The 17,559-nt window shown below is 38.2% G+C and overlaps 1 protein-coding gene across 1 annotated transcript in view; it reads right to left on the bottom strand.

The window, feature by feature from the left end:
* Positions 1-645: 645 nt before the first annotated feature.
* Positions 646-17,559, bottom strand: part of LOC127440687 (phospholipid phosphatase 2-like) — a 45,776-nt gene continuing 28,862 nt past the window's right edge. Inside the window, exons 2-6 of the mRNA XM_051697431.1 lie at positions 13,481-13,632; positions 9,802-10,064; positions 6,016-6,073; positions 5,316-5,492; positions 646-4,770 (exon numbers count right to left, since the gene is read on the bottom strand). Coding sequence (XP_051553391.1) covers positions 4,621-4,770; positions 5,316-5,492; positions 6,016-6,073; positions 9,802-10,064; positions 13,481-13,632 — 800 coding nt within the window. The 3' untranslated portion in view covers positions 646-4,620. The remainder of the gene's footprint in view (positions 4,771-5,315; positions 5,493-6,015; positions 6,074-9,801; positions 10,065-13,480; positions 13,633-17,559) is intronic.

The raw sequence follows: 17,559 nt of genomic DNA, 5'->3' as shown, positions 1-17,559 counted from the left end.
ATTCACTCAAAATAAAATTCTATATCATGTACTCACCTTATGTCATTTCAAACCCATGGTTTATGCAACTCATGCGCTATAATCCAAGTTTTCAGATGCCATACGATAGTTTTGTGTTATTACAGTACATAGATTAACATACAGTTCAGTCTCAACTCTAAGTGAGAACAACAGGAAGAGTGATTCTTGCCTTAGCAAAGATCATTCATAACATGAGTGACTTGGATACTGGAATGTAAAGTGTTATGTAAGGGATAATGTACAGTCAGCCGGTTGTTATTAATTGATAATGGAGAGGAATTTTGAGGAATCTTTCCAATCTGAGAAACTTTATGGAACAAAGATGTTATTTTTTATTTTTTAAAGTTGTAGGTATAACCAACAAATATAAAATATTCCTTGAAAATAAAAATGACGTGCAACATTCATAAGCTGTACACTCACAATAAAAAGTCACCGATGCCGGTCAAGACAACAATTAACGGACTAAATAATCATTGTGAAAAGCTTCAGAAGTGGTATAGAATTATTTATTAAAAGAAAACAATTCAGTAGCTTCAATTTAACTGGATTCAATAAAGATCAGGAAATATCTTTTTTTTTTTTTTTTTATACTTGAATTTTTTCTGTGAAACTCAAATTTAGGAAGCTTTGGTTTTGAAATAAAAATACTGTAATATGTTAATTCTTAATTCACTTATTAAAATATGTATTAAAAAATTCAGTAAACAATTCTGTGTACTGTCCTTAATATAGGCGTGATTACATAGTTGATGCATAACAGCAGAAAGTCAGTATTTTAGGTTAAAGTTGACATGTATTTGTGAAAGTGTATATTTTAGGTGTTGTGACTGGTGAACACTTTAACTCACCATTTTTGCCTTCACTAGTTCTTTTTAAATGGTTTTGCAGTGTGACAAATACATTTTTAAAGTACAAATATCCCATGGAGTCTCAGTCAATTATGTCATAATAATTATAAAAGAACACTGTTTTAAAATCGAGTATAGCATGTCACATCACAGGACATTCCCGAAAGTATTTTTATGGCACAGATGAACAAAGTTTTAAATGAACCTACAAAAATAATCAATAATATTATATATGGTGGCGTAGTGGGCTAAAGCACATAACTGGTAATCAGAAGGTTGCTGGTTCAACCCCCACAGCCATCACCATTGTGTCCTTGAGCAAGGCACTTAACTCCAGGTTGCTCCAGGGGGATTGTCCCTGTAATCAGTGCACTGTAAGTCGCTTTGGATAAAAGCATCTGCCAAATGCATAAAAAAAAAAAAAAAAAAATGTAATATTGCTCAGTTATATTCAATAAAACAGTAGTGACATTTGGAAATATTGGCAAAAGTGTGCAAATATGCCATGATCTTGTTCACATTCAATGTGTAAATCCACTAAATGAGTTCAGCCTAGCGATGGGGGCAGATTTATTTAAAGGTCATCTGGTTTCTGCAACTACGCCCGAGTCATAGAGAGAAATCAATTATATTCTGTGAATATAGTCCATAAAAACGTCCTGCAGCATTCACAACTCGCAGTAGGCAGCAGATTTGTGTTGTGCAGGATTTATGTGGTAAATCGTCAATGAAAAATTGGGACACTATTATTCTCATGAACAATAGAACAGGTAAAGACAGAAAAATATAGAGAAATATAAAAATAGAGACATGTGCATTATAAACAGGCTTAATGCCAATTCGCATGGTATTCATCGTAAATAGTTTGCAAGGAGAGGATTTGTGCTTCCCAAATCAACACTGAAAATAGCATGCTGAAGATTTCCGGAAATTATACTGTTGTCGATGGATTTCATACATTTATGGGTTGTCCTCCCTTTCTATTAAAAATGGCGAGCACATCAAGGCAGACACTGTTTAGCTTTTAAAGGTATATTATGAACCTAGAAGTTCAGCAATAATGTATTTTAAGTTCATGAATTTAGCTAAATGCGTATGCTTGCATGCTAACGCAGAGTAAGTGACAAAGGGGTCTTTGGTATCAAGACAATTTTATGATATTATTGTATGCCCCAAAACTGCCATACTGTCACGTTAAACACATAACAGTATGTATGTATTTCATCATTAGTTAACTTTTATAGCAAATGCACATGAAGTTCTTTTCCTACGTCAGCAACGTACATACTTTAAGTGCGAAGTAGAAGTATGGGAATTATTGCAATAAAGCTACTGTGTGACATTATACAAAGATGCAGCATAAAGGTACTGTATCAGAATGGAGTTAAATCTGATTGTTGAATTTAATGTTGACCTTTTTTCAGTCATGACATGAGGAATACAATTTTCCTTGATATTTTGACATATTAGAGGTCATTGTACTATAAACATACTGTAAGTTTCAGAACTCAAAACTTCCTCCTCACTGCAAAAAGAGCATTTGTTGAAACCAAGATGCCAAAACAGCTCGTTCTCTAATTCCTCCACATTGTGATGTCACACTGTGGTATACATTTGAGGTTCACTTATAATATTAGTAGTTTTTTTTTTTTTTGCACAAAAAACAGTCATATATTTGTAAAACATAGTCATTTTCCACCCTCATTCTGTCCCTCTGTCAGAAACACTCGGTTTTGGTGCTGCTTCTCCTTTAAGACTTGACACTAAACGCCCACTGTTCTGATAGGCTCTCTGCTCTTGACTGACAGGCTCTCTCTTCTTGCCATCTCACTACTCACCACTACTGGGTGGAGCTATGGCAGTGATAAGGTAAAGTAGGCGTTGTTGTGTTGTTGTGGAGGCGGTCAGATGCAACTGTCTACCACAGTGTGACATCACAATGTGGAGGAAGTAGAGAACGAGTTGTTTTGGCAGCTCGTGACCACTTTAATGGCTTTTTTAATTGAGTGAGTGGAAAACGGCACATAAGACAGAATAAACCTGGCACAGCACGACAAACGGCAAACAAATCACAGTCCATTTTAATCTAAACGGTTTCTATTTCGTTGCATCACACTGTGTGGTTCTGAAATCTCATTGGTTAATAATCTGCATGTAGCTGCCTCCACAGTTTTCCTGACCAACCACTGGGTGGCACCATGATAAATATGATTGCTGGATTGCTTTCTGGTTCCGGGATCCATAAGAAACACTGTAAAAACTACCAAAATGAGCAATCCAAACGGAGAACAACAACCATTTGAAATGTCAGTTGGAGTAAAAATGAGTTCAGGCTCAAATTGTGCAGTTGTTGAAAGTAATTAATGATACGTAACTAACCTCGGGACATCGATTCACGTCATCTACACACTCGGGCAAGGCACTGTCAAAAGACGGTCTTCGCAACTCTGTTATACATTGCAAAATGGAGCCATGTTTCTTACTTTTTACAAATTTGATACACTAAAAACATCACATTATCTGCTTAAAATACTCCGATGCAAGTGAAAATGAAAACAGTCTTTTGTTACGAACAGTGCAACACTTCAGCGTTCAGGAAAAAAGTGGATATGTTCTGATTGTTGTGATTGTAATGCAACAACTGTAGCAGCATTTACACTTTCAACTGTTAAACTGCTATATTCTAATCTGTGTGTTAATAGTTTTAATTAATATATTATTAATGTCCTGTAACATGGATAGGTTGGTTTATTCTTGCAACAGCTGTGTTAGTTATACTAATTTATCTAGAGTTTTACAGAAACCTGTGAGGAACAGGCCAAAAATAAATGTGCGCTGGTTAGCTAGTGGTTCTTATTAAAAACATTACACCATGTCTACATTAAGAGCGAGCGACACAACAAAACTAGAATGGTGTTGAAAGCTTGCCGTGTCGACATGGAGTTAAAATGTAAGCATAAAAATATAGTTTGAAAAAACCTTAATCATGCTATGCAGTTTGTCTACAGATTCTTGCTGATGCATGTGTGTGGATATAATTTGTTCACAGAAATGTTTCAAAGTCTCTAAACCTACCACAGGATAATAACATTATTTCTTTATCGAAAAAGACCTTTAAAATAGCTGAAATCCAGTTTTTAAAAACATATATAAAATGTAGGTAAAATATCTCTTTGACAATGTGAGTAAGACCTTTGGCAGCGTTTCAGTGTTCAAACTTATAGATTTCTTTGTTTCAGACAATCAGGGAACCAACCAAACCTTGTCTTCTGACAAGTAAGAAAAGCTCAATTTTCTCCATGTTGAAAGAATTTCAAACAGCAGAAGTCCGGCCAGTCAGTAAATGTCAACCGGTAGTTTTGTGGTTGCCATGGAAACGACCAGTTCCTTTTGAGGAATGTGTTTTGGTGCTATGATAAAACAAAGTCTCTTATTGTTCATTAGATTCAATCTGTGCACATGGCGTATATGAGCATGCATAAATTGTTAGAAACATGTTCAGCCATCTATATAGTAGTATACGTGATTCAGTGTTAGTCTGTGCATTCTCTTAATTTCTCACACTCACACACACACACAGTAGTATGAAATGGGGAGTATTATCCTGTGGAAGAGAGTATAGTTGATGCCAGTGTAGGTGATGGCAGCAGCGGTGTGTTTGGTTATCGGTACATGGCATAGAGGATGCAGCTTCCAGTGGTTTTGTGTGTGACGGCGGTCACATTGGGTTAAAGGGCAAAGGTCAGGCTCATATGGGCCTGCTGTAAGTGTAATGGTTGTTTCTGTCTGCGTCTGCGATCTGAAGGCTGGGTTTATGCTCCATGTCTTCGTTTTCTGCATTTTCAACATCCTGGCAGCGAGGGGGGCGCTCTTTGAAGAAGTCGGAAACGTATCGCACCTGTGTAGGACGAAGAGAAGACAGTTTTGATGCAATTAAAATAAAGATGCAATAAAAGCCTGTGTAAATGAATACAAGACTGGATCTTTACTCATCTGTTAGGACAGGTCATATTTCACCGAAAAAAGAGAAAGAAACCAAAAAAACACAATAACATTAGATATTATAAATACCCTATGTAGGGTCAAGGGTAGTGCTGGAGCCTATCCCAGCTGTCTCAGGGAAACACCCTGGACAGGTGGTCAGTTCATCACAGGGCAACACACACCAACATACACATTCAAACTCTCACTCACACCAACAGGCAATTTAGGGCCTCCAGTTAACTTAACCTGCATGTCTTTTGGACTGTGGGGGAAACCAGAGCAGCCAGAGGAATCCCACATGAACACAGGGAGAACATGCAAACATCACACAGAAAGGCCCAGTTGAGCCAGGACTCGAACCTGGGACTTTCTTGCTGTGAGGCGACAGTGCTACCCACTGAGCCACCGTGCCCTATGGGGTGAACTATAACAGTTTCTTGACAGTTTTGACCAACTCACCGTGAGGATAGCAACTAGAGCTCCTTGCAGAAGACCCACGACGACATCACTCCAGTGGTGTTTATAGTCAGACACACGTGTGTAGCCCACATAAATGGCAAAAGCCACCAGGAAGAACTGAATGGTGGGCCGAAGGAGGCGCGCCCACTTGGATGCCATTCGTGCCTGGACATAAAGCTACACAAGGAAAAACAATGCTTAATTACACAATATTTTAAATCAGGCCTACTGTATATGTACAGGGTATGGGGAAAAATAGAAAATGTGTTCTGAATTCAGAAGCAGGAAACAAATTTCAAACAATTACAATTCTTTTTAAAGAGTTCTGTTAAAGCACCTCAAAACAGTCTGAAGTTGTATGGACATAACTGACAAACTCATAACTACATGACTCATAATCAGGCAAGAAAAGATATTTAGAAATAACCAGAAAGCCAAGTTAATTATTATTTAGGGCTAAATTCATCCATCATTTACTCTCTTGTCACAAACCCACATAACTTTCTTCTGTGGAAATCAGTTGATGACTGTTCATTTTTTGGGTGAACTATCCCTAAGCATTACATATGGTCTTGATTCAAAGCCTGAGACAGTGGGAATGGAGTTCATTGTCTCAGTCAAGTTTCCTGTTGCTTCTTTATCTGTCTACACAAGTCTTCTGTGTCAGCACGATTGTAGAAGGAGCACTGCGACAACTCACCGCCAAAAACAACATGCAGTACATCCCAAAGGACGAGTGGCCGGAGTAAAACGACAGCCTGCCACACAAGAATCGTAGGAGGAAGGGAGGTATGAATAGATACAAGAAAACAGGGAGAGAGGAAACAGAGAATCAATTTCAAAGTTCACAAATCATTTAGACAGACATGTTTCTACTCAAAGGAGATTAGATTTGTACAATCATGTTTACGCATCACGGTTGGGAATAAAAAGACATTCTTGTTCAGAAAAAAATACTGGAACTGTATTATTTTCTTGATCCTGCATTAACAGTTCTTGAATATAGGAATTATTGAAATACTAAACGTGTTTCCTGCATGAATCACTCCAACAAGCCAGTTCTTTTAATATGTCGGTCAAAAAGACTCAGTCCTGAACTATAAGGTCTCACTTATTGACTGAATCAGTCAGGGGTGCATTTCCAAAAAGCATTATTAGCCAACTATGGTCGCAAGTTCCATCGTTACCAACATAGTTCAATGATTAATGCTCAAGTGCAACGATTGTCCTCAAGTGCGTCTGGGGATCCATGAAGTCTGATGAAAAGGGAAACCCCATTATTGTAGCGCAATGTATCTGCCGCATTTTGTTGTACGTGTAAATGAGCTATTATAATTTGATATCTGCAGAAGTTATAACTCCACCCCATGCATAATGTCATTAACGACAGCTCTATATTGTTGAACCAATGTGGTTCGAACAATAGATGTGCGACATAGTTACCACTGTTTTGGGAAACAGTAGTGACTAGCTAGTTAATTTCTCCAATGATGCATCGCACTATGGTGGTTAAACAGTGAGTTATGTCGTTGTATGGGAAACACACCCCAGAACGGGTCTTCACTAGGGATGGGCATTTTTTTAAGTAATGTTGTAGTCGAGTACTCTAACCCACAAAAATCGAGTTATAGATTATTCGGAAATCAAAATGTTAGTTAACAATAACAAGTATGACACGTACGTTACATTTTTTTGTACTTGCGTTGTGTTATGAATTGATCGTGGACACATTTCGCAATGCAATGACGTGTGAAATCGAGCTTGCGTAGCAAGGTGCGTCTGCGTTCACGTACTTGCGTAGAGTAGGTTTGGGCCTTTAAACTTCTGGCGCACCATGCCACGTGACACAACAGCATGATGTTTATTTCCAGGAAGCACTGCTACTGGCGCAGCACCAACAAAAGTGCCTCTGGTAAGAAACCTCAAAGTTTTTTGATTGAAACTTGTTGAAAAAACATGTTAGTTAGGGGGCCTGGGTAGCTCAGTGAGTATTGATGCTGACTACCACCCGTCACGAGTTCGAATCCAGGGTGTGCTGAGTGACTCCAGCCAGGTCACCTAAGCAACCAAATTGGCCCAGTTGCTAGGGAGGGTAGAGTCACATGGGGTAACCTCCTCGTGTTCGCGATTAGTGGTTCTCGCTCTCAATGGGGCGCGTGGTAAGTTGTGCGTGGATCGCGGAGAGTAGCATGAGCCTCCACATGCTGGGAGTCTCCGCGGTGTCATGCACGATGAGCCACGTGATAAGATGTGCGGATAGACTGTCTCAGAAGCGGAGGCAACTGAGACTTGTCCTCCGCCACCCGGATTGAGGTGAGTAACCGTGCCACCGTGAGGATTTGGGCATTTCAAATTGGGAGAAAAGAGGATAAAAAGAAAAGAAAAAAAGAAAAAACATGTTAGTTAATTTGAATATTTTTCAACATTAACACATCTGTGGGTCAATTCACTTCACTTTAATATAACTTTATTGCTTTATTTTATCACTGTACAATACGGTTCTATTCATTAACATTTGTAAATGCATTCCTATATATTTACTATGTATTTTCACATTGAGAATAAATGTATTCATGCTAAAGCTGACATACAGTATGTTGCTTTCAGAGGCTTTATATGGCATTAGGATGAAAATAAAGGGCATTTCAAACTGTTCTGAGATCAGTGCAAATGGTCAACACACTAGAGGTTAAGTCATTCACTAAATAGGAAGCAAGAGTGCATCCTATAGCTTTCTATGCAGCTAAGTGCATTCACTATTAAAATCCGACCAAAAGTTCAGTTTCAGGCTGCAGATGATGTTTGAACCACTCAACATGTTTGGCAGACATGGGACAATGATAATCAGAACATAGATTCAGAATTTTATAAAGCGAATTTTTATTTTAACATGGTTGGCAGTGATTTGATGATGCTGGCCATTACTTTTAATCATAATGATTATTTCAGCTTTATAGAAAATCAGCTGTAATGTCTGTACCGTCTCAAAAACATGAATAACCAACACTCCTGGAGACATAATAAACTATTTGATTTAAAAAATATGACTTCTTATAGCTTGGCATTACTTAAAATTTCACAACTTAGTCCTGCTGTCCACATATGACATACATTTTTTGGAAAACTATTTGCTCTAAAAAAAATAAATAAATAAAAATAAAAATGTATTAGGTGCTACTAGTTACAATTCAAAAAGGGAAATGGAAAATACACACAGCAGTCACGCGGGGTCTCATGAAGTGAATTCCATAGCAGAATTCCTGGTGAACAACAATACTACCCATGGTCCAACAGAGAAAGATCCACCAATCAGAGAACGGCGGCCAACAAAGCCTGCCAAACAAGTCCAGCAGCGAGCACTAACTTCCATGACGCACTGTAAATGACGCAATCGAGTCAGTCTCCCTACACCCACAAACTACATATATATTTTTATAATTGGGAAATTTTACAGTAAACTTAGAATGTATTGTTTCGATACTTATAATCAACACCTAAAATCAATAGTTGTTTATGTTTCAATATTCGCAATGCTTCATGGGATTGTAGTCTGTGCACTCGTGAAAGACGGCAAGTACCTTGCGCTTTTATCTTTTAGCCTGATTTTCAAATATCTTTTTTGCTTCAAATCAAAGTTTATAATGTTGTGATTCACCTCGGAGCTGGTTGGTTTGGTTCATGGCTTAAAACTCTTGTGAAGGATTCTATGAAATCCCTACGGAAAAAATGAATGGTAAAAATACTTTCGGAACCCAGACAGCTGAAAAGTTGGGGGGGGGGGGTGCACTGTTGCGCTCTTTTATAAATGCAGTATTTGGTACAAGATTGAGAGGGAAAGTACAGTATAATTTAGCGTTGCCCACGGCAGACAAATCCGCAAAAGAAAATCAATTTGCGATATTCGAATAGTGTTTTTAATAGTCAGCTAGCTGGTGCAGAATGATAACTCGATTAGTTGGTTACTCATGCACATCCCTATTTTTAATTTAACTAAAATCATTAATTTCAGTCATCTCTGACTCAAAATGAACTGAAAACGGATGTTCATATAAAAGTTACACATTCATAACAGCCTTCTGTAGTAATAAATGGGTCTTTAAAATCCAGTGTGCAATATGTTACCAAAATATTGTTTTTGTTAAGTATTTTTTAGTTTAATTAGGACCAAAACTACTGAATGAATCAGAACCAGACTCTGTAAATTCCTAACGATTTCCATTCTCATTAAGGACATGCTCGCAGATCATGCATCCTAGTGCATGTACGATACAAATCCTTAAGTCTGTGAGGTTATGTGACATTAAAAAAAAAAAAAAAAAGTGTTACTTTTGCACTGCAAAGGTCAAAGCCTGAGAAAGCACACTAGTTTTTTACTGGTGAAACAGTTAGTGAAAAACAACAGGTGACAAAAATAAACAAATACAGGACGCGAGATTAACAGTTCATGACCATTAACACTGGCCCTTCCTGCCCCCCATTTCTGTACCTGGACTCCGTCACGTTGCGAGAGTTTCCTGTGCAGTTTATCTCCAGCATGTAACCGTTACAGACTTCTGGACTGCACACTGCCATGAAGTTGGGCCTCAAGCGTCCAATGGTATACTTGGCCATATCGGTCAGAGACTGGCTCACACACGCGCCAAACAAAAATGTCCCCACGACTTTGTAGAGTGCTGCAGCGTACTGGTTAAAGTCTGAATTGGAGTAGAGACGTTTGGTGTAGACCAGGTAAGCCTCTCCTGAAGTGATCTGCAAACAGAATGAAGACAAAAGGAAAGATGCAAGAGTTCTTTAGGCTCAAATTAAAAAGCAAAGAACACACAGAAACAATTAACTACATTTTTACATTTTCTGAGGACAATACAAAAAGTGTTTGCCTGGACAAAAGTTAGCATGTAAATGCTAAGGAGTTGCTAGGGTGTTGTTAAGTTGTTTCTGAGGTGTTTAAGTGGTTTTCCCACATTGCTATGCGGTTGCTAGGGTCTTCTGATTGGTTACTAGGGTGTTGTTATATGTTTGCTAAGGTGCTCTGAGTGGTTCTAGCACATTGCTATGAGGTTGCTAGGGTGTTCTGGGTGGTTGCTAAGGTGTTTTGAGTGGTTTTAGCACATTATTATGCGGTTGATTTGGTCTTAAGTGTGGTTGCTAGGGTGTTGTTATGTGGTTACTAAGGTGTTCCGAGTGGTTTTCGCACACTGCTATATGGTTGCTAGGGTGTTGTTATGTGGTCACTAATATATTCTGAGTAGTTTCGCACATTGTTTTGCGGTTGCTAGGGTGTTGCTATGTTTGGCTAAGGTGTTTTAAGTAGTTTTAGCACATTGATATGCGGTTGCTAGTGTATTCTGGGTGGTTCTTAAGGTGTTCTGAGTTGTTTTAGCACATTGCTATGTGGTTTCTTGGGTTTTATGGGTGGTTGCTTAGGGTGTTGTTATGTTATTACTAAGGAGTTCCGAGTGGTTTTCGCACACTGCTATGTGGTTGCTAGGGTGTTGTTATGTGGTCACTAATATATTCCGAGCAGTTTCGCACATTGCTTTACGGTTGCTAGGGTGTTCTGGGTGATTGCTAGGGTGATGTTATGTGGTAGCTAAGGTGTTTTAAGTAGTTTTAACATATTACTATGTGGTTGCTAGGGTGTTCTGGGTGGTTCCTAAGGTGTTCTGAGTGGTCTTAGCACATTGCTATATAGTTGCTTGGGTCTTATGGGTGGTTGCTAGGGTGTTATGTGGTTACTAAGGTGTTCATAGTGGTTTTCACACACTGTTATGTGGTTGCTAGGGTGTTGTTATGTGTACATTCATATTTTCTGAGGAGTTTTAACACATTGCTATGCAGTTGCTAGGGTCTTCTAGGTGGTTGCCAGGTTGCTATTCTCAGCATCTAACTGTCTAATGCACATAGCACACAAAATTGGAGAACGCTTTCTTGAGTCACCCAGCGCAAATCTTATTTGCTGGTTTGATGGAACTTCTCCAAGAAGAAGCACACAGAACTTCAGTCACACATTGCTTTGTGGTTGCTAGGGTGTTGCTATGTGGTAGCTAAGGTGTTCCAAGTGGTTTCCACACACTGCTATGTGGTTGCTAGGGTGTTGTTATGTGTACATTCATATATTCTGAGTAGTTTTAACACATTGCTATGCAGTTGCTAGGGTCTTCTAGGTGGTTGCCAGGTTGCTATTCTCAGCATCTAACTGTCTAATGCACATAGCACACAAAATTGGAGAACGCTTTCTTGAGTCACCCAGCGCAAATCTTATTTGCTGGTTTGATGGAACTTCTCCAAGAAGAAGCACACAGAACTTCAGTCATCAGTCCAAGTTGATACAATTTGATACAATGGGCACTCTAAAGGACGAATAATAATCAGATCTGTCCAAGTTTGCCAGGTTTGTGACATCAAATCTTTCAAAGATTAGTTAAGATCAGAAAGTAAAGCAGATATCCATGAGCATAACTGCATATTCTGATGTTTACACAGTAATGTCAGTGAAATAATCTGTTATGAGTTTTTTTGTGGTGTACTTGTACTCTCTACACATTTTCCGCTATTTTTCCATGTGTTTTCTATGCAATCACTCACGTAGACTGCTGCGCCATTGTATAAATTATTTCTTTCCCCATGTCATTTTTTTATTATAATATAATACAGTATATCTCAGATAACCCCACCCCTAAATGGCACGTAATGATGCAACTGACTGTGATTGATCACTTTACATGTAAGAGGGATTTTCATGTCAAAGTAGATGGTTCGTGGACAATTTAAGCTGCTTTATGGTCCAGACATTTGGTGTTGTAGTCAAAGGTCTGGCTACACGAAACTATGGTTGATTACTGGCCAAAGTTAAAAGAGCTCACCTCCAGGTCTCTATGATATAGTGGTTCCTATATTCACTGATCAGGTCCCCTTGTGTAGGTCCCCTTCGTGCCGCCAAAACAGCATCAACCCGCATCTCAGAATAGCATTCTGATATTATATTCTTCTCACCACAATTGTACAGAGTGGTTATATGAGTTACTGTAGACTTGGTCAGTTCAAACCATTCTGGCCATTCTCTGTTGACCTCTCTATTCAACAAGGCATTTCCGTCCACAGAACTGCCGCTCACTGGATGCTTTTTTTTTTGGCACCATTCGGAGTAAAATTTAGAGACTGTTGTGCGTTACAGAAATAATCAAACCAGCCCATCTTGCACCAACAATCATGCAATGGTCCAAATCACTGAGATCACATTTTTTCCCCATTCTGATGGTTGATGTGAACATTAACTGAAGCTCCTGACCCGTATCTGCATGATTTTATGCACTGCTGCCACACAATTGGCTGATTAGATAATCACATGGATGATTGTTGGTGCCAGATGGGCTGGTTTGAGTATTTCTGTAACTGCTGATCTCCTGGGATTTTCACACACAACAGTCTCTAGAATTTACTCCGAATTGTGCCAAAAACAAAAAGCATCCAGTGAGCGGCAGTTCTGTGGACGGAAATGCCTTGTTGATGAAAGAGGTCAACAGAGAATGGCCAGAATGGTTCGAACTGACAAAGTCTACGGTAATTCAGATAACCACTCTGTACAATTGTGGTGAGAAGAATATAATCTCAGAATGCTATTCTGAGATGCGGTTTGACACTGTTTTGGCAGCACGTGGGGGACCTACACAATATTAGGCAGGTGGTTTTAATGTCATGGCTGATCGGTGTATTTACAGTATATGTATATACTGGAGTGGTGGTGGCGTAGTGGACTAAAGTACTGATCTGGTTGGTTCAATCCCCACAACCACCACCACTGTGTCCTTGAGCAAGGCACTTAACTCCAGGTTGCTCCAGGGGGATTGTCCCTGTAATAAGGGCACTGTAAGTCGCTTTGGATAAAAGCATCTGCCAAATGCATAAATGTAAATATATATGTGTGTGTGTGTGTGTGTGTGTGTGTGTGTATTTACTGTATATAATTCATTTAATAATTACTGAAACTGGTAGATTCTCACAGGTTGCTCAACAAATTGTATGTTTGTTGTATATGGAAAAGAGCAGTCTGGACAATCTACTAGTGAACTCCTTTTTTGTGTTTGATGAAAAAAAATTTTTTTTTCAAGTGACATGAAAGTAAAGAGTTCGGTTTAATTTTTGTTTAGATTGGTTTAGAGACTTACGATAATAATAGAGCAGCCTATGGTGATGGCAGCCATAATTTTGTGAGAGATGGTGTCGGGTCTGTAGGGGTAACGGATGGTATTGTCGTTACAGTAAACTCCACGCTTGTACGGCCTGAATGTGATGGTCATGATGATGAATGGCATCGCCACTGAAACACAAACAACAATGTTATTATCCGATTCAGACAGCTGCCTGGATAACAGACACACACACACACACAAATTATTCATGCGTCAGTCGTCTGTTGAATTTTCCATGGGAACAAATAAATTGCTTTTATAATGGGAAACAGTACAACAAAAACTCTTTTTGCAATAAAAACAGGAAATCTTTGTCATCCACTCAGGCTCATGTCATACCAATCCTTACTTTCTTTATTCTGTGAAACACAAAATAAGTTACATAGCAGAATGTCTAATGAGTTACTCTATTCCATGAAATGAAAGTGAATGGTGACCACGATTGTCAAGCAAGATTTTCAGTGAATGGTTCATTGACAAATAAGGTTGTCTGGGGTTATAAAATGTAGAAATCTTTTATAAATCAAGTTCGTAGAAATGTAGTCTTTGTGTCCATGTTGGTTTCATACATTTTAAAAACATTTATAGCATTTTATAATAAAAAAAAATTATTGAATGACTAAAAAAAAAGAAATGTCAAGTGGTTTGGCTTTTAAAATATCAAAATGACTTTGAACTCATAAATTGTCCTATTTGAATTGGAATATAACACACGAGTTGTATGAACTATTTTATGGTGCTTTTTTGTCCTTTTTGGAGGTCGATGATCACAGTACCACATTTACTTTCATTGCATGAAGTTGCTTGGACATTCTCCCCCTACTTTGTATTACACGGAAGAAAGTCAAACGAGTTAGGAAACACGTGAGGGTGAGTAAATGATGACAGAATTTTCATTTTTGGGTGAACTATCCTTTTAATTAAGAACATAATGCATGACAAATCAGACGGTTTTTTCCACATCAAGAAACAATGACTAGTCTTGCATGTCCAAAGCACATAAAAAATTCAGAAATCTTTCGCTTTCCACCCAGATACATAGAATTATTACCCGGGTCACGGCACCAGATGTCAGTTTAACAGATGCCCACACCAGTAACCAGGAAAAGTACTGATTCAAGTCTCAAATATGTGCGCAACTCCATGAAACCACACTATTTTTTTATACAAAGTCATGAGAACCAATATGAGGATAATTTACACACCCACCTGAATATTCCATGCAACTCTATTCCCATCAGCAAAGATGCCAATCAGATTCCTCATGGGACATCAAAATAAACTGAGTGAAATACATTTGCTTAATCTAAGAAGTTCATTAATATTGTTTCTATTCCCAAAGCAACTGTTACATTCCCAGGATCAAGGCCTTGGAGTCCAGTCATATTGCATTACTTAGATCCACTCACAATAAATGGAAAAGCACTGAACCAGATGTACTTAACAGTATGACACATCCAAAGTGCTCTTAGTCAGAGCATGTTTAAAGATGACTAAAGGCTTTGTACATTTGTTTGTGTGAGTGTGCACTTTTAGTTTGTACTTTAAAACAAGCTGAAGTGTATAATTTCTAATGATAAAACACTTTTTTATTTTGCAGCTTAATACGCAGAGACAAATATAAGTGGGCCATTTGTAGGTTGATTCCCCCAAAAAACACTGTAGCGTTATCTAAACATTGCTCTGTTTGTCTGAGCATCCTGACATCAACATCAAATATTTTTTATATGAAATGTATAAGGGAAATTTCTTAAGAATCTTAAGTCCTCTAACTGGTCACCATTTATTTATTTAGACCATTTTTAATCACCATTAATAATTTATTTTAAAAGGTCCTCTGCTGTGACCAGGGTCAAAAATTATGGGTGCATGAATGATAATTATGAAGGAATTAACAAGATAGTTTTAGATGAGTGTAGCATGTCACACAGCAAGACAACTTTCCAAAACCTCCATACAGTTGAGAGTGCAGTAATAATCTATTTAGAGAAAGAAAAAGCCCCAATTTAGTTCCAACAAGAACTTCTGGGAAATCGGAGTTGGAAAGGTTTAGCATGTTGACTGAGCATTCATTGTTTTTAGGCACAAAGAATGCAACCTTTTGCTTGCACAAAGGAAATGTCCATAAACTTGGACAGGACTGTAAAAGGAAGAAAGAAAAAACTGGCTTGCATTCATAACATTTACACAATGGCACAAGCAACCACACACATTTTGACAATGACTCTGACTGTAAAGCTGTCTTTTAAACAGATGTGAGGAGGCGATAATGATTGTTGGGGATCGACCCTTGGGAACTCATAAAACTTTAATTAGAACCATGTCAATATAGAATAATCTAGACAGCAGAGTTATAGGCTCTGTTCTAAAACCTAGTGAGCTGTCTAAGGCAGCTAACTTCTAAAGGTCTGTTTGCACCCAATGTGGTTTTTGTTTTTTTCAAGATTTTGACAGTTGCACCACATCTTGCAGCTTTTTCAGACTGACCTCAAAGTGAAATCAGAATCAGTAGGTTCAGTTTTCTTTAGCTAAAATCGCTCTGTGCTTACCGAAATTGCCCCAAGTGGCCAAAGCAGTAAGTGTTGTTGGGCCTATGGGCACATGTGAGCTCCATTTTCTGGGTGAAATGTCCACAGAGGGGCGCCAAAAGTGAGTTTTGAAGCAAGCTGTTTTCAGCTGTACAGGCTCTAACATAGTGAAGAAATATGCCTTTTTTTTTTAATAAAGTGTAACCCCAAACCCAAACCCTAAACCTAACCATTATCACTAGGGAAGATAAACAGTGTTGGCATAATGTGGCTGATCCTAGGGTAATGGAACTCTCGGAAGCAACATTTGAATGACTGTATGACCAGGTTATCCCATCAATGGATTTTTTTCTTCCCTGATGGCATGGGCATATTCCAGGATGACAATGCCAAGATTCATCGGGCTCAAATTGTGAAAGAGTGGTTCAGGGAGCATGAGGAATCATTTTCACACATGAATAGGCCACCACAAAGTCCTGATCTTAACCCCATTGAAAGTCTTTGGGATGTGCTGGAGAAGTGGTTCGACTCTCACGTCATCTTGGCATTGTCGTCCGTAGAATATTCCCGTGCATGTTGGGGTGTTCCCGACGCAAAGTAATTCCAAAAGGTCATTAGCTTTATTATGCTGCCTTCTAAGGGTATGTTCAGTCTGAACACGTTCTTGTGCTAAAACAGTTAGACAAAAGCACAACGAATACAACTGAACGCAGTTGGCCTGAGACACACTTTTAAAAGTTGAAGTTCTTTTTAACCAGACACGGCATTTTTAAAAATGTGGCGCTCCTATGCGAGATGCTGGGCAGCGGTCAAAGACGTCTGTCTAGTGCTTGTTTACATTGAAAAACAATTGGAAAAACAAAGCAGATGGAGGCAAAAATGTGCTCAGTGTGAACGGCCCTGAGTCACAAAAAAGACTGCGGACAGAGTGAGAAAATGCTTATATTTCTAAGTAATTCACTTTAAATCCAAATGGCAATTTATTTATTTTTTTGGCCAGGCAGTGTATAAGTTAGTTTTAATTTATTGGATATTTTTTGGTTACTTTTCATCCATCCATTTGTGTTATTTCATAATTTTGAAGACTATATTGTTACCGTACAATGTGGAAAATAGTAATAATAAATAATCAGTAGCTGTGCGCAAACTTTTGACTGGTAGTGTACCCATAATATGAATGTAAGATCTTTGTTTGAACTATCAGGTCTCTCCCTTTATTTTCCACTGTACAAACACAAAAGCAACCTCTAACCTCTCCACCCACAGCATTATCTCTCTTCCTCCTTTATTCAGATCACCCACTTCCTTGTTTGAAAAGACCATATCATTGAGTTTTCTTAAATTTAAAGGAGTTCAATCAAACTTAACATTTAAGTGAACACTGAATGCAGTATTCTCGAAGAACTGCAAATTAATATACTATTAATTATATATACAGTAATTATAATATATATATATATATATATATATATATATATATATATATATATATATATATATATATATATATATATACACACACACATA

This window comes from Myxocyprinus asiaticus, chromosome 5, assembly GCF_019703515.2.
Source record: "Myxocyprinus asiaticus isolate MX2 ecotype Aquarium Trade chromosome 5, UBuf_Myxa_2, whole genome shotgun sequence".
NCBI classification, from domain to species: Eukaryota; Metazoa; Chordata; class Actinopteri; order Cypriniformes; family Catostomidae; genus Myxocyprinus; species Myxocyprinus asiaticus.
The sequence above is the reverse complement of the archived record's forward strand: the minus strand, read 5'-3'. Positions and strand labels throughout refer to the sequence as shown.